Source organism: Pollicipes pollicipes, unplaced genomic scaffold, assembly GCF_011947565.3.
Source record: "Pollicipes pollicipes isolate AB1234 unplaced genomic scaffold, Ppol_2.1 Scaffold_4002;HRSCAF=4701_pilon_pilon_pilon, whole genome shotgun sequence".
Taxonomy (NCBI): Eukaryota; Metazoa; Arthropoda; class Thecostraca; order Pollicipedomorpha; family Pollicipedidae; genus Pollicipes; species Pollicipes pollicipes.
Window position 1 is genome coordinate 24881427 of NW_023596420.1, and position 25565 is coordinate 24906991.

General features: G+C 56.4%; 2 protein-coding genes across 2 annotated transcripts; both read right to left on the reverse strand.

The window, feature by feature from the left end:
- Positions 1-2058: 2058 nt before the first annotated feature.
- On the reverse strand, positions 2059-5919 carry LOC119093784 (uncharacterized). Its single transcript, XM_037216794.1, has 6 exons — positions 5885-5919; positions 5227-5412; positions 4912-4994; positions 4036-4059; positions 3638-3801; positions 2059-2960 (listed from the first exon to the last, which is right to left on the reverse strand). The coding sequence occupies exons 3-6, from the start codon at positions 4936-4938 to the stop codon at positions 2828-2830; spliced, it is 348 nt and encodes a 115-aa protein (XP_037072689.1). The 5' UTR covers positions 4939-4994; positions 5227-5412; positions 5885-5919; the 3' UTR covers positions 2059-2827.
- Positions 5920-5990: 71 nt separating this feature from the next.
- Positions 5991-19100, reverse strand: LOC119094275 (forkhead box protein N3-like; the record flags this gene model as incomplete). The annotated part of the gene is made up of 6 exons (XM_037217349.1): positions 18989-19100; positions 14169-14317; positions 13740-13854; positions 12993-13195; positions 7130-7342; positions 5991-6113 (listed from the first exon to the last, which is right to left on the reverse strand). Coding segments are annotated over exons 2-6 (780 nt in total), but the record flags the coding sequence as incomplete, so codon positions are not given.
- Between the last annotated feature and the right edge of the window lie 6465 nt (positions 19101-25565).

Genomic DNA, 25565 nt, shown 5'->3' on the forward strand with positions numbered 1-25565 from the left:
CGGCGTCAGTAGCGACTCCTGCGCTCACGTCGAGCCAGCCGTGCCGCGGCCGGCGGCGGTGGGCCGCGGTCTGCCCCGGCCCGCGTCCGTGCCAGACTGCCGCGCGGCCAGCGGCTCCAGGCCGGCGCCGCCCGGCCGGGCTGCCGGCACGCAGAGTCAGACGACCGGCGTCTCTGCGACGGCGGTCGGCACGGCCGGTGGCGCCCGGTCGGGTGCAGCGGCGCCGGGCCGGAGCGGCGGCGCCGTGACACACCAGAAGCTGCCGGCGGCGCCCAGGCCAGCGAAGGCGAACGGTGCGCCACCGACGGTTAGTACGCCCGCCGACCCGGTGCGTCTGCGCCAGGCTGAGATCAACAGGCGGCGGGCCGCGGCGCTGCGCCGGCTGCGCCAGAACCAGCGCGCCCGCTCGGCCGGTGCCGTGCCGCCGCGCTAGCCCGACCGCGCTGCGCTCGGCTGAAGCGCCCGGGCATCCACCGAGCCGACATCGGGGCAGGGCGCGCGGGGCTCAACTGGCATCATGTGTCGCTGGCCTGACTGGCCACATTCCTGATTTTCATTCGAGAAGCGAGTGGCTAATGGCATGACACAGCCGCCGGCGTCAAGGGGTGGCCTACTGCTGTGCAATCGAGAGCTGTTCTGATTTTGGAAGGCCATTTGCGTTGTTATTCCAATGGTATTGGGATATGTGTGATTATTGACAGTCGAGCTGTTTCGCCGTGCCTTGCTCATCAGCAGAAACTTTAACATTGCCATAATACATGCGAACGAGAACATCCCGAGACAACCGCGGCTGATCTTACCGCTCACCAGGGCTGCAGCACGTGGCACGCTTCACGCTTCCCGACGGCATGCATGACCTCCAGCCATTTAATAACCCTTTATGTCCAAGATCATTTCTGAGTTTCGTGCAGTCAGGAAAGTATGCACCGGGCTCTAGCTTCGACCAGCTCTTCACCTCGCTCGGTCCTTCAGGGGGGAAACGAGCGCTCGAACCAAGCTCAAGCAGCAGCAAATGTTCGATGCATCATATTTCAGGGGCTCAGGGTTATTTAAAGGGTGGTAATAGAATGAGCACATTTCACCTAGACAAATGATCTCACCTGGGCACCTAGCCAAATGATGAAAGATGCAACCTTCTGCTAACGATATCATCGTAGGGGCGGTATCAGCCGGCAATATCGCAGCGGCAGACGACCTTGTTTGATCAAATCACTCCTTTGCCCAGTGTGCATGTAGAATGAAAGCGGGTGATGGTGGCTCGGGAAATACGCTTATTATTCAACTGACAGATTGCGACTGTGTGCATTCGATAGCCCTGGTACATGGTCAGCTGCGAGTACAATACACTCGTCGGTTTTTGAATTCTATTGTTTTCGGTCCACACGCTACCCGCCAGCAGCGCATTACAAACGCCATATGGGCATGCACACTGAGCTCGGAGCTCGAGTCACTGCCCTCCAGAGCGCGCTTGTCGTGTCCAGGTGCTTTGCTTTGCCGCAAGCAATTTTGTGGCTGCTTGGCACGGGCTTCGTCGCGATATCGCTACCCGTCTAGGTTGGTTCCCTGCAGGCACCATTCAAAGACCCAGCTAGACTGCCCTGAGACTCGCGGCCGTGTCAGACAACTTGCAGCTGTCTTTCCAACGAAGAAGCCTCATTGATGGCAACTATCTAGAAATAATGTGCCGCCTGTTCCGGTTCACTGTCCTGTCTGTGTAGGACGAGTGGATAAACCGTCCATCTGGTAGCCACAGCGAGAATTCGCCGAGTTTGGGCGCGGAAGGATCCCGAAGTTTGCTATCCTAGGTACGCTTCGCGTTTCGCTCGACTTTGTGTTTCGACTTTCAACGTAATAGTTTCGGTGTTGGGCTCGGATACCAACAGGCTGAGCCCGGTGTTGGGTTCAGATACCGACGGACTGAGCCCGGTGTTGGCTCGGATACCGACGGGCTGAGCCCGGTGTTGGAAGACTGGACCCGGTGTAAGGCGCAGACACCGACAATGTGTTCTCGCCCGTGGCCAGGCCAACAGCGTTCCCTGTCGTCAGGAACACACGGCGTTACCACCAGACTACGCCTGTATTTGATTCACAGTCGCCCGGCCGAGTCTGCCCAGCGCCGTTCAACAGCTCCACGAAGGTGGACTGGCTTTGTACGCTCGCTACTGCTCCGACAGGGGCCAGACCCAGCCGGCCTGTATGCCGTCCCCAGCCGGGGCAACGCTCGCTCCGGCTCGGAGCGCCGCTTTGTACACGCTGACTCCAACAGACAATACCGACGCGACTCCAACAGACAATGCCGATGCCACAGCGCCACCAGACCAATGAAAACGCTAACGTGAAAACGCGCCGACGCCAAACGGCACCTTCGTTTTGCGGCCCCGGGGGAAGCGAAGAGAGCGGTGGAGCGCGGGACACCAAACGCCCAAGGGGAATAGGCCTAACCACACCATGTACGAACACACCGAATATCGGAGGGTAAAAGCGTAAAGTCGACGTAACAAACACGGTAAACTCGACGTTGTTTCTCGACTCCTTATGGTAAGCAAGACAAACGGTCAGAAATATGCGTCCGTCGTCCGCCTGAGAACTATGCATGATTGACATCGCCGCGCCGCGCAGCCAGTGTATAACGGCGGCGGCGAGCTCTAACGCGAGCAGCCGCCGGGCCGGCAGGCGCCGGCTCCGCCCGGCCCGCTTTGGCACATGATGGGCTGCCGGCCATCGCCCGGCTCTGGCGCACCGATGCCCTACCACACGCACGCGCACACCACCACACAACAGGAGGACTACAGGCCGACGCACGGCGGCGGCGGCGGCGGCGGCGGGCCTACCGGCCGCGGCGGCGCCGCTCGGCCGGCGACCGCGAGCGCGGCACGCCGGCCAGGTTCAGCAGGAGGTCGGCGCCCTCCTCGATGAAGCGTCGCTCCACCTCCTCGGGAGTCAGGTCGCCGCGCCGCCCGCTGCCGACAGCGGCGCAGGTCAGCCGGGCGACCGTCGCGGCCGGTCCACCCCACAGCGGGACACACAGCGTGACAGCGGCTGGATCGTAGCGGCCCTTCTGCCGACCATCTCCGCACCGATCACCACTGGGCTCACCCAGGCTCCACACCAGGCAGCCGTGGCGTGTACGACACCCACAGCCGACACAAAGTCGGCTTCTGCCCCATGCGCAGCGTGCCAAGTGTGGCTACACTCCAGAGAACGGCCGTTGAACAACTGATCCCGCTGGCCGGACAATCATTTTCGTTTTGCTAGCGTACGACTCTCTCTCGGTCTCTGATCCGGTACAGTTTGCCGCCAAAGGTAAAACCCCATACGCTAATGTTGGTCGTCTTGGATTTCTTTATGTCACCTGATTCGTCTACTCATGATGAATTCGGTTATTCAAACAATCAATTTAAATTGTCGCAAGCCTTTAGCCCTTTCTTTCCGCTAAACGTTTGTGAATATTTCAACTTTTGGTTTAGATATCCGCATTCAGCATGACGAGAGGAATTAGATGACATAAAACAACGCAAAATGGCCAGGAATGAACATTCGGGGTTTTGCCTTTGGACGACAGCAGTGTACAGACGTGAGTCGCCCGCGAAACGGCGAACGGACAGCCCTCACGCTATCTGACTTGACCTGCTCTGACCTGGGCTCGTGCGAGAGGTTCGAGTCGTCGGAGAAGGCCTCGTCCTCGCTGTCGGCGGCCGACGGGCCGGAGCGCTCTCGCTCGTGCACGGCGTACGTGTGATCCTCGGCCGCCGAGCGGGAGATCATCATCACACGCCGGATGCAGGCCGGCCGGCCGGCGACGTCAGCAGCGGACCCCGGAGAACACTAACAGGACAACAGCAGTCAGCAGCGGACCCCGGAGAACACTAGAGGGGGGAAGCAGCGACCAGCAGCGGCCAGCAACGGACCCCGCGGTCAGCAGCGGACCCCAGAGAACATTATAGGGGGAGCAGCGGCCAGCAGCGGACCCTGGAGAACACTGCCGGAGATCAGCGACCAACAGCAGACCACGGAGAACACTGCCAGGGAGGAGTGGTCAGCAGCGGACCCCGGAGAACACTATCGGGAGAACAGCAGTCAGCAGCGGACCCTGGAGAACACTAGACGGGGAGCAGAGGCCAGCAACGGACCCTAGAGAACACTAGAGGGGGGAGCAGAGGCCAGCAGCGGACCCCGGAAAACACTATCGGGGGAGCAGGGGTCAGCAGCGGACCCGGGAGAACACTGTCGGGATCAGCAATCAGCTGCAGATCCAGAAGAACATTATCGGGGGAGCAGCGGTCAGCAGCCGGCCCCGGAGAACACTGTCGGGGAGCAGTGGTCAGCATCGGTCCCCGAAGAACACTGCCGGGGGCGCAGTGGCCAGCAGCGGACCGCCGAGAACACTATCGGGGTAGCAGCGATCAGCAGCGATCCCGGAAGAACACTGCACTGTCCTCCCCAGTGTGCCGTCACTGAACAACGGACACTGGCCTGTTTCAGGAAGACTACAAGCGAGCGGAAAAGTCAGGGCGACACCAACAGCACGGGCCGGACTGCAACTTGAAAGCAATTGGACAAAAACCAACACAGTGCTTATTTTCAGGAGCTGTGGGCAAGTATATATTATGACAATGTCTCGAGACTGATACAGTTGCAGAGAAACGCATGACGCTCGTTACCACAGTTATACAGTGACGAAAAAGTACAACTAACGAAAGGGCATGATACGGTAAAATCGTTCACACACAATACCGGCACCAAATGCTGTTTCTGAAAGACTAAACAACTTAACTATGCGCAATGAAGAACATGACGTAAGAAATATAAAACGACGCTTAACACACTTACACAAGGCATCATGTGACTGAAACTGGTGTATCGCAATACTGATCGCCTCACTTCAAATCGCCCATGCCACTTCTGACTCACCAAACGTTTGCTCTCGATCTTCCTCATCTTCCCCGTAGCCAAATATTCGAAGTCTCCTTCTCTGATCCGCTTGTACGTTTTTGCTGAAAAACGCAATGCACGTAAGGTGCATGTTCATATACGCACATATGCATGCATATTCATATAATACTTTGATACACGCCCTTGCCGTTTAGTCACCTTCCCAAATTAACAGCTGTAGTACGTCAGAAATATTTAAAAACAGCCAATTCCATGCGCTACCGCGCGCCAGCATAAAATGTATATTTTCACTCACGCCCGCGGAAGTGATTGGCTGACGTCGCCACCACATACCGAGCTTTGGTGTGAGGAGGCGGTCATCGGCCAGCGAAATGGCGTCAACGCCGCTCTGGTGGACGTCGCGTGCAGTACTGCCGTCTGCACCCGACAACAGGCGGCGCGCCAAGAACGGGAACAGCTCCGGGTTGGGCAAGTTCTCGTTGCTACGCGCCCCGTCGCAGGGCAGACGCTCCTCGCCGCCTGCTGGATAGACCATTGGTATGCCGTTAAGAGCGCCCCGTCACAGGACAGACGCCTGTCGGATAGAACATTGGTATGCCGTTAAGGCATGGTTGATGTACATCATTCGCACCTCCTCTTTGTAACCCATTTACTTTCCCTTTTTGTTTGCTGTCCTCCCCCCCCCCCCCCCTGCCTAGCGTAGATCCTCCACAATCCCCAGTGGCACCATCACCAAAGATGAGGACTTCTCGGCACATCTGAGCACGATGGCATCTTGCTTAATTTAGACTTCAACCTCAACTGGAAGATGAATCTGCCTGGCACAGAACAAGATTAATACTTTAAAAATTGTACTGCGCCTGCCAGACCGGAGGCATGCAATGCATCTACAACATCTAAAAAGCATGAAGAGCGCCCTAGCTGCATATGTGTGCGCTCAGCAAACACATGATCGAGTGCGTGACGAGGGAGCGGGCACGCTGGGGCTGACCTCGGTCGGCGCGCGGCGGCGGGCAGTAGCGGGCGCGCGGCACACGCACGCGCCGCGGCGACGCCGGCCAGTCGTCCGGGCCGAGCGCGGCGGCCGCCGCCGCCCACGGCTTGCCTGCCGAGTCGTTCTCCACCTTCCAGGGGTGCACGCAGGGCGAGCGCTTCAGCGTCTGGATCAGGTTCAGCCGGTACATGGGCTCGACGGTCCAGAGCGAGCCCTTGCCCATGCACTGGCGGCGGAGGAGGCGGCCCTGGGTCAGCTGACAGGCCGTCCCTTCAACATCGGCAGGCCCGGCAGAGCAGGCCTGCGCAGCTTCGAGAGACTTCCGTCAACTCGCCAGAACCATGCGCCGCTCTAACACAGCACTCAGTGATGACGAGACCCGCGCCGGGATACCGCAGGGGGATAACGGCCGGCGTACTTGACTTGGTGCCATTACACGCCTGTCCGCACGTCGCAAGCGCGAAGTCATTAGAGCTGAAGACCGAGCGGCATTGAGAGTCACACCTATCCTGAGATTCACACAAGTCTGCAATCAAGTTATCGCGTATCGTACACCTTTTTGACCTAAATGAGTCCTGAAACCCCGGAGGGCTCTTCCGTACGGTGTCCAGCCATCGAAGACACTTCTACTATCAACAACCACACTGATTAAATCAGCCAAATGCATTCCAGAGCATACTACGACACCATGGACCATGTCCATTCTGGACGCACAACTATGGTAAACTATGTCTCTTTAGGTGAATCAAATCAAACGTGCGGAAAGCCATGGATCGCGTCCATCCGAAGGAATAAGCGTGGCTTTGTCTATGTTAACTTCAAGGAAGGTAGTTATGCGCACCCCGATGATTGAATGCGCGTAGAAACAACATAACGCAACCACCACCGCAACTGTCCCCGTCTGCAGAAGCGACTCCCAAGCGATACGAACAGAAGCGCGATCCGTCGCCTCGAGCAAGTTACCCATCAGCAGGAGCTGGTCATCAGCGTGCAACATGGGTAACAACCGAGCTCGAACGGCCCGCTCCCAGCCAACAGCTACCCTCCGCCTGACACGGCGCCTGCGGCCGGCCAACAGCCACCCTGCGTCGGACACGGCGCCTGCGGCCGGCCAACAGCCACCCTGCGCCCAACACAGCCCCTGTGGCCGGCTACCAGCCACCTTGCGCTCGACACAGCCAGACACAGCGCCTGCGGCTGGCCAACAGCCTCCCTGCGTCTGACACAGCGCCTACGCCTCACCGGCACCTTGTCCACCTTCTTGAAGCACTTGTTGAGCGACAGGTTGTGTCGAACCGAGTTCTTCCAGCCGACGGGCGCCGCCCGGTAGAACGGGAAGTGCTCCATGATCCAGCCGTAGATCTCCTTGACGGGCAGCGCCTTGCGCGGCGAGTCTTCGATCGCCATGAAGATCAGGCACGAGAACGAAAACGGCGGCTTGAAGTGCACGTGCACCTGCAACACGCGGGAGAGGGGGGCTGACAGCGTGTCCAGGCCTGCGCCGGAGTCTGGGACCGGCGGCAGTGGAGGCGGCGGCCGGCCGGGCGCCGTCACTCCGCCCGGTGCCGGGCCAGGCTCAACAGCGCGACCCGCCAGCAGACGGGCCAGGCTCAACGGCGCGACCCGCTAGCAGACGGGCCAGGCTCAACAGCGCGACCCGCCAGCAGACGGGCCGGGCTCAACAGCACAGCCCGCCAGCGGCGGCGACGCGGCGCACGTCCCTGCGGGTCCACATCAGCAGCATAAACAGCTCGGAGGACGGACAGTGGCGGCGACGGCCGGCTCGGAGGACAGACGGTGACGGTGGTGGCCGCTCGGAGGACAGACGACTGCAACGGCGGCTGGCTCGGAGGACGGGCAATCAAAGGGGGGGGGGGGGCAGACCTGGGGGACAGTCTGACGTTGGTGACTGATAGTTGCGTCACTAAGGCGGGGTCATTTAGAGGACGACCATCTGCAGGCCGAGGCGTTCAGGCGCCACTCACAGGGGCAGCCGGCGTGCTGCCGGCCGGCGGGCAGGCCGCGACGCCTGGCCGATTCCGGTTCCGGCGTCGGCGCAGCCCGGCGGGCGCCGGCCGTCCCCGCCGTCCCCGCCGCCGCACCATTCGCCCAGACGGCGGCACCGGGCCCGGCTGGCTGAGCCGCGAGCGCAATCACAAGAGTGCCAGTCTCATCTGACGATGCCTCGTCGTTACGGGTGGCATGCAGTTAAACGCTTTTACACGAAGGAATTCCGAGGGATGTGCATGATATTTCGCTTCGAAATGAGAAAGCCAGTCCCAAAGCAATGGCACCGTGCATCGAAATTTGTGGTGGACGGCATATGCGCGATCTTATATTGCCGAGAACATTGTGTTGTCCTGCCTCCCCAACACTGCACGGTCCTGAACACATGAGCAAAATTATGGCGTATCTGCATGCCACGTTTTTCGTTGTTGACCGCATCTCCAGGTTTCATGGAACTGGTCACGGTGCAGTGTTTAGACGGGTGAAAAGCCGGTCACACAGGGCACATAACTGTAAGTCTTGAAGCGGAAGCACCAGTGGCTCGCCACTCACGGCAGCCGGGCGCATGCTCAGCCTTTTTGCTCCCTTGGCGCGGGACAGCCAATCAGGCCGATCCGTGCCTCTGATTGAGTGTCTTGCACGACCATCCCGGCGGAAACGATCCCCCATCGACAATGCACCGACCGCAGCCAATCACGTCAAATTAGTCACCATGGCAACCGCCTGCGTAGGAAATGGCCCCAGCAGACAGAATCGCCAAAGATGTTCGGTCATTAAGTCGGCCAGCCTGTGGCGCGAGGAGGCCGGTGGGCCGCCGCCAACTGGGGGATGCCGCCACTCATCGACCAGCAGCGCGGAGTATTGCAGAGCGATCGGCTAACCAGGCCACCATCGCCACACGGCACGAGAGGCGCTTTGGGCGCCACTCCCAAAGCGTCGGAGAGGGGCTAGGGGCTTAACAGCATCTGGCGTTCGAGGTATTTTCATTGTTACTTGTCTGCCTGGAGTTCTGAGCTGTCAACACTTAGTCGCGCGTCTCTTAATGCACGTTACACGTTTCGTAAGGAAGGACGTGCCCCCGAGACCTGTGCGCATACCCGCTTTTTTAATCGAGAGCGCGCCGCACAAGCGGAGGAGCTCACTCGGTGTTACGGGTAACCGCTCCGCAGAATATGCACGCGCCACTCTCCGCCTTTGCGATACACGCAAGGCCTGTTTGCTTTGTAGTCATGTAGGTGTGCCGAATCATAACGTAATATGATAGCGGCGGCCACGGATTCAAATGTAAGTTCGACGATTTATCTGCCACCTGACTTCATCGCAAGAAGGGCGTCCACGAATGGATTCGACACATTTCGTGTGGTGTGTTCCAGAGCGACAGAAAAATCGGCTCAGTGTCAGTTGACTTTCACAACGAAATCTGACGATGAACACAGCTATGAATCGCCTAATGTTCTCAACATAACCACTGATGGCTCAATAATGTCGTTTCGCCAGTGCCTCCTCGAAAATTGCAGGTCGATTGCTTTCCGAAGCAAACTCCTAATTTATGCTGTCTAAGCATCACGAACACAAGGCACACTTACATATTATATATATATATATATATATATATATATATATATATATATATATATATATATTACAGCTTTGAATTCACGTCAAGGCGCTGGCCGCGCTATTATCAAGGTGGCCACTCCGGTCCCCCATCCGGTCACCACGTCCCACCTACGCTGTCCTTGCAGTCATCGACATCAGACCGTTGGGGTCACACAAGTTTAGCTCCACTTTTAGGCACAGGAGCCTCGCAGCAGTACACATGCCATATCTGCCGTCACCTCTGCACGGACATTGCACCATGTGCGCACTCTTCTCTGGTCTCTCTAGTCCGCACATGTCAGGCCATGCTATCCTGCACAAACTGTCTGTTTGCACCCCGGATCACTTTCATGGACGACAAATGACATACGTCCGGCGATCACAGTGAACTGTCTCACTGACATGATGCCTGTAAATAACACTCCATTCTAGGCTTCTCACAACGTTGCAGTTTCGAAGAGCTTCCTCATTGCGATCATACTCGTACGTCAAATGACCAAGCAAGAAAGATGACGCTGAGGAGCGGCACTAGCGGCGGCCGAGAACTGCACATCGACGTCGGTGAACACGCAGGCTGGCTGCCGCGGCCACGAGACGCTGGACCCCGGCCGTACGACTCGGACCGATCGGACGCTGGACCCATGCCCTCGGCCGGACGCGCCGCGTGGGGTGGGGTGGGGGCGCGGTGGGGCTTCTGACAATGCCCACCAGCGCGGGACGAAGCCCCACGGCGCCGTACTGCGGCACTCGTCAGCCCCGCACAGGCCGCCGGCGGAGAAGACCGACGATTGTGAGCCGGATGTCATGGGACTGCGGCGACCCAGCATTGCCGGTAGGAGGGCTGTGGCGTGATGAGCGTGGTTTGCAGAGATGTCGGCGTGACTTTTATAGGCCAGTGGGTTGAACACAGAGCATGATGAATTCCTTGCTAAAGCAAAGGGTACGACGCATTGCACAGTGTGGGAAGGTCGGTAGGCCAATGCAGCCGGAAGCCTTCAGCATCCAGGACCCATGGATACCACTGATGCGATGAAAAGACTACCGATCGTACGTGCTCGACACCTTGATGAGAAAAATGTTACAAAACGTGCAGATATGAAGGGAGGGTATTAACATGCGCCAGGGTAGGGGTGAATTTGCCCCTGCCCCCCCGAAGGCTTTCCCAGAATGATTTTCGAACGGCGCGGTGAAGCTAGGCCAAACATTGCATAACTGCAGGCAGCTGAATAGTGAGTCTCTTGGTACAAAAAATAAAATGCATCCCGCAAAATTGCTAAACCTATGGCAGGTCCAAGCCAGGTCGTGGCTGTCGGTGAAGGCTATTTGCTGGGGAATCGTTTAATCTGATGTGACAACAGAAGGTGAGAGGAATCCATACATCTCTGAGATAGTTTCTTAGGCAATAAACCAGTTGAATTCAGAATTACAACAAATTCAACCAGCTTCTCACTCAAAGAGCTCGCTTCATGAGTCAGTTGGCGGTGTTCATTTCGAATCTATTCGTAATAGGGACCGCAACAGATATATGCCATGGACTTTTTTAAGGTCAGGGAGTTGGTTAGTGACCTAAAATATAGCAGGTCAACATGTTGTTTTTAGGAACATGCCCTCTAGCGTGGCCCCTGATACTTATTTCAAGGACAAAATAGGAGCAATCCCGTAGTTTTTGTTCACTAAACCCTCATGAGGGTCAAACAAGGTCAATGATCTTAAATGAAAACCACTGACATTTTGTTTCGATCAGGTATGTAGGTTCACGGCCGTTGCGTGAGGAGGTCTGGAGACAATTTGGGCACTAATCTGGATTCTGACCCTGTTTGTTGGGCGGGGCTCAAACTGAACCCCACCAACCCCAGCGAATGGTATTCAACCGGCCACACGACGGTATGTATCAAGGCCCATTAGCGCATTACAGAGAATAGCTGCAGCATTCACTGCAGATTCTGCAGCCGTCAAGCGTTGTAGATTAGAGGCGCCACATATCAGCCCGCGGGCCCGCAAAGCGGAGTAAAAAGAGCTACAAGACGGACTGTAGTCCTCCACAGATGAAGTCTGCAGAATCTGTAGTGGATTCTGTGCTGCGGTTATGCTACATTATTGTGTTATCATATATCCTGGATTGTTATATTATTTAGCGCTGCGAAGACGGATCGTCGAGATCTGGGCCTGATTTCCAACCAAATTATTCGACTTCGTTTTAGCGTGTGACTTGTAACCCATTGACTTGATTCAAATATCAATCCAAGCATATGAAACGATTCGTGATAAATACATGACATGACATGACATGACTTTCTCGCATTTTGAAAACCTTCCTTGTTTCATGCTAACCTTCACCCTGATTCGCCGCTTTTCATAACGGGGACTGATTGGGGGAGGGTCAATGCGACACCCCGATGCCGTTTCTTAACTAACAAAGCTGAGCCTAACGGCAAACACTAATGAATTGATCTAAGCGGGATCTCACGTTTGGTAATAAGGTTTACGTTTCTAGCGTAATAATTCCTCTAATTATGCCAGGTCAAAGGTAAAATTTTCCTGAAAATTAAACTTCTCAGCGTAACATGCCTACCTGCGTGAGGCCACACTCGTCGCGACACGAAAACTAAACAGGCATATTCCTCGGCCAATCCTGACTGCAATGGAAAGTATTTGTAAGTGTTTTTGATATATTTTGATCACGCATGGCTATGTTAGTGCAACAGTGTCGGTTCGTCGCGCGCGCGGTCCGCGGAATCGTCGACTACCGCCCGCTACCCGCACTGGCCGTAGAACGTCGTGTACTGTTCACCTAAGCCGCCGGGATTCCGAAGCCGGAGATGCTAAGGACAGATGTTTGGTGCCAAAAATAGGCGCGATTGATGCACGATGGGCTATTAAAAATTTGGGCGCGATTGCACGACATGACGGATAGACATTCTCAGAGAAAACTTAAGGGAGGGGCGCTTCAACTCCTCCCCCCTCAATCAGGGCGAGGGTTCACAAAATAAGGGACTAAATCTTAGTGATACTACAATGTTGAAAAAACCCCGCCTGGCCAACAGCTTGCTCGCAAATGCCTATGAACAGCAAATCAAAGTGTCAGACGATTGCGGTTCTTCTTGCTGGAAGCTACATAAGGATGTCATGAATGTTCGTAATCACATTAGCTTCCAAAAACGGTGAGGCGTCGGGGTGTGCCGGCCCACACCAGGAGAACACTGTCCCATAGTTCAAGCAATATTCAGCAAGCCTGTGGCCTCAACCGTCATACAGGTGAGCAATATAGATTTCGTCTGGCCAGACAATCCTGTCAGCAGCCAGATCTCTCCACCATGTCGAGGCACTTGTAAATTCATCACCATAAACAAGAACCACAGGGCTTAACACTTTCCGTTCGCATCAGTCAACCGCACCAGTCTAATTGACCAGCCAGTACACTAGCAGCGCCACAACGGCACGAGTACCAGCGTGTCACGACAGCCCGCCTCGGTGGCCGGGCGGCGCACGGCGCACCCACCTTGGGGTCGTAGGCGAGCGGATGCGGCTGGCGGCGGCAGTTGAAGCGGCTGGCGTCGGGCGCCGGCCGCAGCGGCGACTCGTCGGCCGGCTCGGACGCCTCCTCCAGGTAGTCGGAGGTAGGGGAGCCGTGGCCGGGCCCCGGGCCGGGCGACAGCTCGCCAGGCGGCGAGACGGCCGCCGGCGCCGGCCGCAGCTGAATGTCTGCCGGCCGCCACACCAGGCATCATCGGACGGAGCTCACACTGACCGGGAGCCAGCCGACACGCGACAACAGACGACTCCGTGACTGAACAGGCATCATCTCGTCCCATCAAACAAGGATTAAATCGTTATTTGATAAGGCAGATATTTAACCCTAACAAGCAAAAAAAAAGAAGACGAATGCTGTCACAATTGCACATGTTACCACGACTCACGCGTCTGGGCACTGGACCCGCACTGCATCAATGCCTATTGTTCACGGAAATTCCACCAGGCTCTCGAGAGACTCATGCCAACGACAATACTGCATCAACATTGCAGCGTACAGAGCGAACGACACATGGCAACAAGAAATACACCATGTGAATCAAGAACAGAAGTTACACTTGAACGAGTTCAAATAACACGTGCCATTTGCCTGGGGTCAACATCGTCGGCCTTCATCGCCGTTAGAAGCTGGACGGACCCGGCTGAACTTGAAACGCACACATAGCTTGCCAGACACGGGAGCTCAGCCTACAGTACTTCAGTTAATGACGCTCACCCTTTAGCAGGTTTTTGTTATGCAACCATGACAGTGATGTCAGGTCCTCGTCCACCACCGACTCCGGCTTCCCAGAAGCCAATTCCGTTTCCAGAAACTGGTCGGGGTCTATCATCTGTGAACAACGAAGCAGCGACTGTGTTGACTGGTCGTTCTCGGCCATTACAGCCTCGCTGATGTGAAACATTGGGCGAAGTATATAGTTGCACGGTGCACAGGCAGCTTTCAGTCATGGTATAAGTAAAGGGAGACGACATAGGCTCAGAGCCACCATAAGGATACGCGGGGAAAACATCGCTTTCAAGGCGACATAAATCGTAACGCCACCGTGTTCATGTCAACGCACGCCAGGATACGAGCAGAATCTTGTCGTGGGGGTCAAAAGATCAGACGGGGCTTCCGGCGATACGGCCAGACATCAGCACTCACTTCCGAGTCCACTTCAGACTTGATTTCCGGACTCCTGACGCCGGCCGCGTAATCTCGAGTTGGCATGGCTCCACGAGATGGCAGCACTATGCCCAGGCTACGCGCCACCTCCGGTGTCAGCATCATAACTGGTTGTCCATTCACCTGGCCTGTCAAAAGCCGGTGCCAATGGTAAGAGCGCGTTGCGGAACCGTACGCTTGTTTTCTGAACCAGAGGAGACCATGCATCTTTACAATGACGGGACTTGAATGACTAGTGCCAACTCAGAGCCGACTAGGAGAGAGAACGAACTACCTCTATTACTCATTCAACGCTTCATGGTGTGTTCTCGCAGCGCCTTGTCTGATCAGAAGCATGCTCCGGCCTCCAGGCATGAGTCGGTCTCACGGCCGTCCTGGCACGCACACGCAGACGCACACGCACACCGACGCAGGGCCTCCGCATGGTAAAATCTCCTAGATCCCACAGCAGAGCTAACACTTCCAGGTCAGCGCATCTCCAATCTAACCAGACCAAAAGACAGAGCGCAATGGACGGCGAGGAGCGGGATGACAAGATTGTCCCGGAGCTATGACACAAATGGCATCGATAAAAAGCAGGGTGCGGGGTATTCATCCCTAAATTTGTAGCTTATATACGACTTGTCCCCAAATCAGGCTGCTTCTAACTTTTCCACAAACAGTCTGTGGTCTTAAACTAGCCCATGAAGTCACTGACATGATGACATCCTTTGACATGAAATGTTTAAACATCCGACATCTTGAACTCTCATGCGACCCGTGGATCAAAACATGATTTGAGATTTTAGGACGCGTCGACATCAAAGGTCATATTGCGCCTATGACGGCTGTTCTGGGCTGTGCTATGTCTCAACTATTAAGTAGTAAATACCCCTGAAAACTTTACGAGTCTTAGAAATAGAAACACCTGGCCTGATTAAAAAAATAAAGAGCCGTTTCCCAACATGTCGCCAATCTGTGATGGCTGGGAAGAAGCTCCTAGCTGGGAGCGGAGAACAACGTGTGCAAGGCCCAAGGGTGGCCCGCTTTGTGGCGGTGTCGGCAAGCCCGTTGCCCGCAATCCCTACGTGGCTTGGGATCAAGCATAGCACTACCATTGTCCTCACGCCGTTCAAACATGTTAAGCGAGTAAGGATGTCCTGAAAAAGGACACTGAATGTAAAATATCTTGAGAGCCGGGAGGCTGTTGACGGAGTCAGATACGACCCAGTGACGTTTATCGCCAGTAATTTCAGTGCAGCAAAGTGCTTTAATGACGGCAGCAAGTTCTGCGGTATACACAGAGGCGTGTTCTGGCAGCGAGAATGAAAGAGAGGCATGGCCACAAACGAACGCAGAGCCAGCGCCCGATCCGGTTTGGCTCCGTCTGCAAAAGTCGTTACGTGTTCTTCACATGAGGTAATAAGCCCCAGCGCCCCAACCAAAGTACCTCGCGCGTGACAAGCCTTCGTTTTTTCAACCCGTGCCCATGAAAGACCAACAATTGGAGCACATACTTAACATGGAGTTCACATCAGGCGACTACACCTGAACACGCCCCTCCGTCTTAGACCGTTCTCTCGGAACAACTCCCGGAGCTAAAGAAAAAATTATAACCAGCTTTCTCCGTTCGTCTCTTAATTATAACGAGTTTTCTCCGTTCGTCTCTAAATTATAACGATCTTTTTCCGTTCGTCTCTAAATTATAACGAGCTTTCTCCGTTCGTCTCTAAATTATAACGAGCTTTCTCCGTTCGTCTCTAAAACGCTTCGTCACACGTGTTGTTTATCAGCTTTTTTCGGCGCGCTGACTGCAGTGGTCATTTGGCGCTGAAAACGACGCTTTTACCTAACTAATGAGCCGTGTCAATAGTGTCCAAGTTTACCTTTTTAAGAAACAAAGAGAGCTGCTAGATTCAAGGCAGCGCGAGTTGTCTCCTATTATATCACAGCGCGTCAGGACCGGTCACGCTGTTCAAAGTGATACAGACGTTCTTCCACGAAAAGGCTGTCGGGCAGGTGGGATGTTTAAGGAACTACGCCAATTTACGAGCATACCACATCCCAAGCATCATCTCACGCTGAAATGAGAGCGGCTGTTCGTTTCCCTCTGCCAGAAGGCTTGCAACTGGAGCCGTTTCGAACGCACCGGTTGCTATGCGCAGTGATGCGTGATATATGGTGTCTAAACGACGTTCGAAGGTGGACGCACGGTCATATATATAACACACCGTAGTCAAGTTTAGATATAAGCAGTGGACGATACAACAATAAAAGCAGTTTCCGATCTGCTCCGTATTATGTCCGTGACACGTATTTCAACAAGTTCGGTGTCTTAGTGCCAAAAGGCAAAATATGACCAATAATGCTACGGTTTGTCTAAAACCACACTAACGTTTGTAAAAATGCTTTTTTTTAAAACCGAGACAATCGTGTCTTAGCCATTCGTTCACAACTTTGCACATGTACGAGGTAAGTGCCACTGAGCGGTAGTCAGAAGAATTTGTCACGTTCTTACTATCCCTTGCAGCAGAACTATGCACAACTTCCGCCAAGTGGTCGGAAACTTTCTCTTCTTCCACAACTGGTTGCATGCCGCCAATATCCCTTGTGCTGCTGTTTGTAGGAGTCACCGGAGCATATCATTATAAATGAGGGCTGGGCCTTTCGTCACGCTGCGCAGAAAGTTGAAGGGAATGGTCCACATTGGAAGACATTTAAGCAAGCATCAGATATGATAGGATTAGGTAACTTAGGACTATTGACATACTTTACGTGGAAAATACTGCTTTAGACAACACAACTTCTCTGTTTAGTAAATATGCTCCTCAATGCGTCATTGCTTGAGCACTGCTCCTCAATACGTCATTGTTTGAGTACTGCTCCTCAATACGTCACTGCTTGAGTACTGCTCCTCATACGTCATTGTTTGAGTACTGCTCCTCAATACGTCATTGCTTGAGTAGTGCTCCTCAATACGTCATTGCTTGAGTACTGCTCCTCAATACGTCATTGCTTGAGTACTGCTCCTCAATACGTCATTGCTTGAGTACTGCTCCTCAATACGTCATTGTCTGAGTACATCACCGCATCTTACGCAACACTGAGAGCCAACTGACGGCCGTTATAGCTGGAAATTGTGCTCACGAACGCCAGATACAAGCAACCAGACAATCATACTTGTCTTGGTTTTGAGCGCCGCGTGGTTATTGGAACGCCAGGATTTGAATGACTTACTGTAGCGTCATGAATGGTTGGCTGACTTTGAAATAGTCTCCTCGACAGAGGCTACTAGTCTACTAGTCTACTAGTTTCCTCGAAAGAGGTCCGCGGGCATGCGCCTTAGAAAATAGAGGGGTTTAGGTCTTAAGAACGGCAGGGATGTGAACTGCACCGAGTGATGTTCAAGATGGCTATTTCGGTTCGAAACCCCATGCAAATGTGAAGCACCCTTTCAATTGCGGACAAAGTTGAGTGAAATGTTGGCTATATTCATTTTATTTATTGTTTACAATGTTATGTTGTTATGGTTATATGCTATGCTCTTAGGTCGCATTGTTATGAGGTTGTCACACTGTGAAAGTTTTGTTACATAGGAGTTCCTCCGCTGCATGAAAGTTTACCTCGGCTGCTTTGCAACGAGCACGGCGGTGCATAGACTCGGGGACGGTATTTGTTCGCCCGCAACGCTCTGCAAACGCGCGAGCGACTTCATTCGCCACATCAGATGGGTGCAGTATGTCCTGGCCATCTATACGAAGCACGGGGCGCGGCACTGAGGAGTGTTGGCCTGCTATACGCTTTACCCGCCGGTCCACATATGAGCGCCACGACGTGGGCTTTGCCTCCGAAGTAGTACGTCGGGCTGCCGCCCGAGCTGGTGGAAATGCGACTGAGTCGCCCGTAGCGCTGTGCCGATCAAAAACCCGCAGGGCCTTTTTACGCGTACGTGTAGCGTCGCGGCACTGGTCTGTCACCCCCCTGTCCCCCTGTCACGTGGAGGTACGTGACAGGGGGACGTAGTGGGTCACTGGACGTAGGCGGTGTGATTTCTTCTACTGAGTCTCAAGATACTAGCTGCATGTCAGGAAAGCGCGCTAACGAGATGAGAAACTCACAAGAGTGGGGAATAACCACGCTGGAGCGCATCACTTTTAGCAGATGTTCACCAATCTACACTTTCTTCCGACACGCCGCAAAGTACAGCCGTCTGAGCCAATGACCTGGCATGACCTACATCTAAAACATTCCGGCTACAATGGAAATAGATGTGACATAGACATTTACAATCCCATGAGCTGGCTAAAATTGCTGACGTAGCTGCGGGGGCCTAGCATTTCAGCGTTGACTTTAGAACCAGGGACAACGCCAGTCAGTCACTATGCTCACGCGGAGCATAATTCGCTCTTCTGAAGCGTCCTCTGAGCGAGCGGCTGTGAGCGAGTCCTCTTCCTCTTTGCAATGGGTTAACGATGTTCCAAACGGAAAAAAATACAAAATCGTCGACCAATGAATCAAATCACAACCGAGCTTCAAACCCCCTGGATATGACATTAGGCGGGTCATTATTCACCATGTGTGCGCAGCCAATGGGAATATCGGGCGCGAGTTAAGCTGTCTCGCAAACACCTTGCCACCACACACACATGTGCACATGCTTTCACTGGGCGCAAAATGACCTAGAAGTCGGCACGCCCTAATGCCCCAACTATCATCAAAAATGGGTTCGCATACAGCGAGGAGCGCGTAAACCGCAGGTGTCGAGCGGGGCAGGCCGGACGTGTCCCGCCGCGAGCGCGGCCCCGCCGGCCGCCACTGACCGGTCTGCAGCAGGACCCGCTGGGTGGGTGTGAAGCCGAGCGCGTTGCCAGTGCAGGCGGCCGGCTGCAGCGCCAGCGGCCGCCGGCCGGGCACCGGCGGCGGCGGCTGGGCGCCGTCAGCGGCAGCCGGCGCCGGCGCCTCCAGCGACACCATGGGGCGCCTCCTGCCGGACCGAGCGTGCGTCACGGCGGCACCGGAGCAGCTACTGGCACAGCCACGTCACGGCGGCACCGGAGCAGCCACTGGCACAGCCACGTCACGGCGGCACCGGAGCAGCCGCCGGCACAGCCACGTCACGGCGGCACCGGAGCAGCCGCCGGCACAGCCACGTCACGGCGGCACCGGAGCAGCCGCCGGCATAACCACGCCGCCCTCCTCTACATGGTCAGGCCTCGGGCCAGCGGCAGACGGGCGCGGGGAGCACAACACGGCCGGTCGGCAATGGTGCTGCCTGGGGCCGGCGCCGCCAGATCCGACCTCACCAGCCTGCGGCGGTGTCAGACGGCCGGCAGTCAGCGCGCCTCCGGCGGCGGCGCCTGCTCCGCACGAGGCTGGCGGCTGGTGACGGCCTGATCTCTCACGCGCGCGCGCTCTCTCACACCTCCCAGAACGGGCGCAGCGCCCCGACGCCGCGTGGTCCCCATGGCAACGGCATCGACACAGGGCGGCGCGTCGATGCCGGCGCAGCCCATCTGCTTTGTGCGGACGGCACGCGGTGGCACGGCGCGCCGGAGCGGCTGCCGGCCGAAGGTCAGACCCGCTGACACACACACCGCGGGCCCACACAAACAAGCGCCGGCTGACAGCCCAACCACGGCCAGGGGGGCGTCTCAGCCGTTGCGGCACGACCGGCGCTGGGCTCGCACGTCAGCGCCGGCGCTGGGCCCGCACGTTAGCGCCGGCGCTGGGCCCTCACGTCAGCACCGGTGCTAGACCCGCACGTCAGCGCCGGCTCTGGGACTGACGTCAGAGCCGGCGCTGGGCTCGCACGTCAGAGCCGGCGCTAGGCCCACACGTCAGCGCCGGCGCTGGGCCTGCACGTCAGAGACGGCGCTGGGCCCGCACGTCAGAGCCGGCGCTGGGCCCGCACGTCAGAGCTGGCGCCAGGAATGCACGCCAGCGCCGGCGCTGGGCCTGCACGTCAGAGCCGGCGCTGGACCTGCACGTCAGCGTCGGCCGTCAGCAGTGATCGTATTCTTCGGTTTCCGCCATCGTGAGGCCTTGCGTACGTAGCAATACACGCACTCAAAACCCGCGTTTGGGAAAATTCTGAAACCGAGCTGCACAAAACAGTTTTTGGCGCTACCGAAGTAATGAAGCACCAAAGCGGTATATCCATGAAACATCTGTGTTTCCCAGGCCGCGCCTCAGCCTACGTCTCATTAATCTCATCATCATTAACCGACCGGTAAACAGACTACACTGACTGAAAACGAGGCCTTATTACGCTGTTTGTGCTTTGTCAAAGATTTCGGGACTCTTTCCAAGGTCCGGGTTGGCATTCTAGCCTACAGAAACTACCTTGTGCCAGTTTCTAGTTTACACCGTTCATTTTTGCCAGCTGGTTAAAAGGTTTTGCCAGCATACACTGATAGAACCCTGGTAAGTCAATAGCAGTAATTTTAGCACTTATGCAATCATATCTTAATCACAAAATTTATCATCCACACAAAGAAGCAGAAACAGCTCATTGAGGCAACAGCAAGATCAAAAACTGTATACTTCTTTCAACTGATACATAATTTAGTACCTGAGCCCAGACCTTATGACCCATGGCCACGGCATCAACGATGCGTTACGTCCGCCAGCGCGTGCCCAATGTGAGCTGCTCTCCCCACCGAGCCAGGGTCGTGCCCGCCAGACCTGCCGTAGTCGACTCACCGGCGAGATACACTAGCCTCACTCGCTATGGCGGCCCTACAGCATACCCGGTTGGCTGCGGGGGGTCACCAATCACCTGTCCCAGACAGCCGCCCAGGCAGCGGGCCAGCAGCGGCGGGGCCGTCTGCACCAAACCAACTGTCCAAGCGGCGGGCCAGCAGCGGCGGGCCCGTCTGCACCACACCGCCTGTCCCAGACGACCGCCCCGGGTGGTGGGTCAGCACCGGCGGGCCCGCCTGCACCACACCAACTGTCCAAGCAGCGGCGGGCCCGTCTGCACCACACCACCTGTCCCAGACGACCGCCCCGGGCAGCGGGCCAGCAGCAACGGGCCCGTCCGCACCAACCACCTGCCCTAGACAGCGGGCCAGCAGCGGCGGCCTATCTGTACCACACCACCTGCGATGTCGACCATCACCAAGGGGCACTTTACGTCGGAAGAACTACAGCCTGCTATTGCATGCCGTGCGACACCTGATTTACCCGCCTTCCGGCACCATCACCGGGCCACATCATCACCCATGAATGAGCAGGCATTAGGCGCTCATTGCGGGTCGATGCTCGCGGGGCCTGTGCTCGCTCGTTTTCAGGAACAGTACCGTGCCATGGTTGAAGTGGTGAGATTGACCGAATGAATACTTCCCATTCAGCTGATGATTGAACCTGATAATCGCAAACTGGCCGTCGTATAAAGAACGGTCGTTCACTTCACCAAGCATGTAACGCCTTCGTCATTGGCATTGTATGCGTTATTTACGCACATACAGAAATGCATTAACGATCAAGAACACAAGAGTCCGGTGCATACGCGACGTTTCCACTTCGCCTAGTGAACGCTATGAGCGAAAATAGTTACACGTGCTGTGTTAGTTAACGGCAGTCTGCGCGCACCTACGCATGAACCAAAGCTGGAAGCGTCACAGCTGCTGCAAGCGAACACACATACACCACCGCACACTTGTGAACAGGTCCCCAGGCCTTATGATAGAAACCCCCACGGGGGTTTGTATGCGCCGTTACGTCCGTAACACTGACACAAAAGACACGTTCTGAATAGGGCTGGGCCGCCGCCGCACTGTCCTCCTGCCGTTCACGAATAAATCGGCCGCGAGGTCGGCCGCTGGAACGGACACGGCCGTCACACAGGTCTAGCCGATCACGGATGGTGACAGCACCATGGACTTGGACTAGGTGACCAATCATCCCGTGCCAGCCCGATGTGGGCCCGGCCAGGCAGGCGCCCACCACAGGTGTACACCAAACACTCACTACTGTCTCCGTTCGCACAGCTGCTGAAAAGAGCCAGGACAATGATCGGGCGCTTTGGCCGGCCGGCAGACCATGGCTCCTCGCCACGTGATGTCCGGAACACGACCTCCGGCGGCCCTGTGTGGAGCCGCCGGCTCCGGCCGGCGACGCACAAGCCGGGCCAGTCGGTCGGCGGGCACCGGCCCAGAACGATCGTCGCCTCGACTGTGATCCAGGCCCACGGATCGTGACCCCAGCCGCCGCCCGGCCGACCCGAGGCCTGAATCAGCCCACCAGCGGGGCCATGAAGTCATTCCCAGGTCAGCCCACCAGCGAGGTCATGAAGCCATCTCCAGGTCAGCCCACCAGCGGGGCCATGAAGCCGTCCCCAGGTCAGCCCACACGCGGGGTCATGAAGCCGTCCCCAGGTCAGCCCACCAACGGGACCAAGAGACCGTTTCCTGGTCATTTCACCAGCGCGGTGCCGCGTGCGGCGCTGGCGGCGCTGGCTGTACTGCTGCTGGCGCCGGCCGCCAGTGAGCCGGTCAGCTGGCGACTGCAGCCGGTCGGCTGCCAGCCAGTGGGCTCCGACCAGGCCGCCCCGGCCGAGACTGTCTGCGCCGTGCTCGCCAGCCGCCGCGAAGCCGACAGTTTCCGCTTCCAGGCCGGCCGCTGCGTGCTCTGTCAACAGGTCGCGCCGGCGCCGCTGGCGGAGGGCGGCGCGGCCACGTACGTGCGCTGGGCGCTGCCGGCCGCCGCGCCCCCCGCCAGCGGCGCGTGCCTAGAGGACGCCGACTGTCCGACCAACCAGAGCCGCTGCGGCGTCAGCGCCACCTGCGAGTGCCGTCCGGGCTTCGTCAGCGACTGGGACACGGCGTCGGCGTGTCTGCCGGCCTACGCCAGCCGGCGGGTGACGCCCGCCGAATCGCAAGTCGGCCCGCTGCCCAATGACATCGGCCAGCCGTGGCCGGTCGACTGCAACCGCGACCACACCAGCCACGACGTGCTGCTGGCCATCGCAGACAGCCTGTCCCTCTTAAACTCCCCGCACAGCGCCGACATCGACTACCTCAAGTGCGCGCGGCCCGGCAACGATTTCCGGCTGTTGCACGAGAAGGTGCGCCTGCTGCCGCTGCTGGACACGGCCGGCAACGCCGACACGGCCTGTCCCGTCCACATGGTCATCACGGCGCTGCATGACCCGAAGCGCTCGCTGATCACCAAGCCCTTCTACCTGGAGCAGCCGCGCCACGCCAAGTGCACGGCGGTCGGCGCCGGCTGGAGCGTCGGCGAAGACTGCGTGCAGGTGCGGCTGGCGTCGCAGACGACGCTGGACGTGACGGAAGAGCAGGCGGCCGACCCGAACGCCGCCTGGACCGCCCAGTGTCCCGACGACAGACGCTACGGCATCATCGCACTGTTCGCCACCAATTGGAAGTGGACCGAGCTCGTGTGCTGTCCGATCGTTAAGCAGCTGCCCCCGTAGCGAGAAACACAGGTCTCGCCCACCTGCCGACCAGATGACCAGTGACAAGCGGACCATGCCGACCGACTGGCCAGAACAACAGCCGGACCGGCTGACTGGCAAACCAGAGCCCTGGCTGACCAGCAGACCAGACGACCAACCGCACCGGCTGACCAGAACAGCTGGGGCGGCCGACCAGTGGACCAGCCCTAAAACAACAGCCGGCCTGGCTGACCAGCGGACCAGCTGATCGACTGGCTCAGATCAGTTGATCAGCTGGGCCGACGATGGCACGGTAAAACGACCTGACCGATTCTGCAAATAGGTTCTCCGACTGAAGCCCGATGGATGTGGCGGTGATTGACGTCCGTCTACAATCGGTTGATCGCGCTTTACTCTCAGCCCATCACTCCTTCCATTCCTTGTAATTACTCTACACGACCTGCTGGAACAAGTTTCCCTGGTGAGCGAACACTATCCGTACAGACAAGAGCTAAGCAATGGATACACGCAGGTGCGCATGCAGGAATCTGCAGTAGAGGCCGACACGACTCAAATGTGCCCACAACAAAGTTCTGAGCACCATAAACGCGCGGGATTTTACATGGCGTGAAATAACATGGTACGTTTTCAATCTTCTAATGTCACACGTACATATAAGGCAAATTTTACTGTAGAAACTTATTCATATGCGTGCGCAGACACGCATGGCCTTGATAAGACGGGAACGCCCCCCCCCCCCTCTCCATACACCCCTGAATATCCTAGACCGCCACCTGCGGACCGTCGACCGACGACGTACGCTAACTGGGCTGAAGCTCAAGAAGCAGCTCAACAGAAGGCGAAAGTGAAGAGGGGGCAGCTGAGCATGACCACTACAAAAGCAGGGCGGGCGGAAGTTCCGTTTCTCCCGAGGGCGTTTCTGCTCTGGCTCTTTGAAATTGTTTGTCGGCTTTCCAATAATGCAGCTGCTTAGACTCCGTGATCATCCCGATGAAATCTAAGCTACGCATTTCCCTTGCGAATTGGTGCATTTTACGGGTACTCCCAACCACAAGTAAAAAAAAAACATGCCATACCTCATAGCATTAAACTACAGGCAACTTATCCGTGCACGCACAGAATGCTAGTGTTTGTACCACTGGCGTGTTAGACGCATTAGTAAGTCCATTTTGTTACCTTGGCAACAAACAAATGTTTCATCGCCTAGGTAACAAAACGCCAGATGTGTGGTAGGTCACTTTGCACTACTGGACGCCGGCATCCTCCTGCCAGTCGCCATCACTGAAAGCGATTGTCCCCCTCCCCCTCCACCCTCTCCCCCCAAAAACACCACCTGTGTCCGAGCACATAGTTGGGCCTTCCTGCTGCCAAGCGGGTCCGGCAGAGTTGATGCATACCTGACCGCTCCTCACACCGGTGGCGTCCCGGGACGCGTATCACGAGACATGCGGCGCACTGAGGCCGGCCCAATGCTGCCCGTACCGGCTGGAAGGCGCGCTCGTCCCGAGTCGGGTCGGCGACCTCGCTTACCACCCCGCAGAGCGCCGTTCACACGTTCCCGCCTCGTAATATGTTCTGCTGTTCGAACCTACCCAATAAAAGCCCGATGTACTGCATGCCACTCAATAGAGCTTGACAACGCACCAACGCTGTGAAGTTTCACCGTAAACGCACTGGTATAAGTGCGTCAGATAAAAAACAACAACACAAGTCCTATGAACTCTTCACATGCTAACTCAACGAAAAAGCCACTCGAAGTGGTCAATGGTGGAAAAGACCGAGTGTTTCTCCTTCCGCGCATTAACTTGAGCAATCCAACAGGCCCATGACGAAAAATCAACGAACAAAAAGTGAATTACGTACGTTGATAAGTGCATTTGCAAGGAACATTATGCATATAAATAATACAGAACTAATAGTCTTATCCCGAGCAGAACAACCCAGAGAATGGAGAGATAAATGCATCGATATTTTGTCAA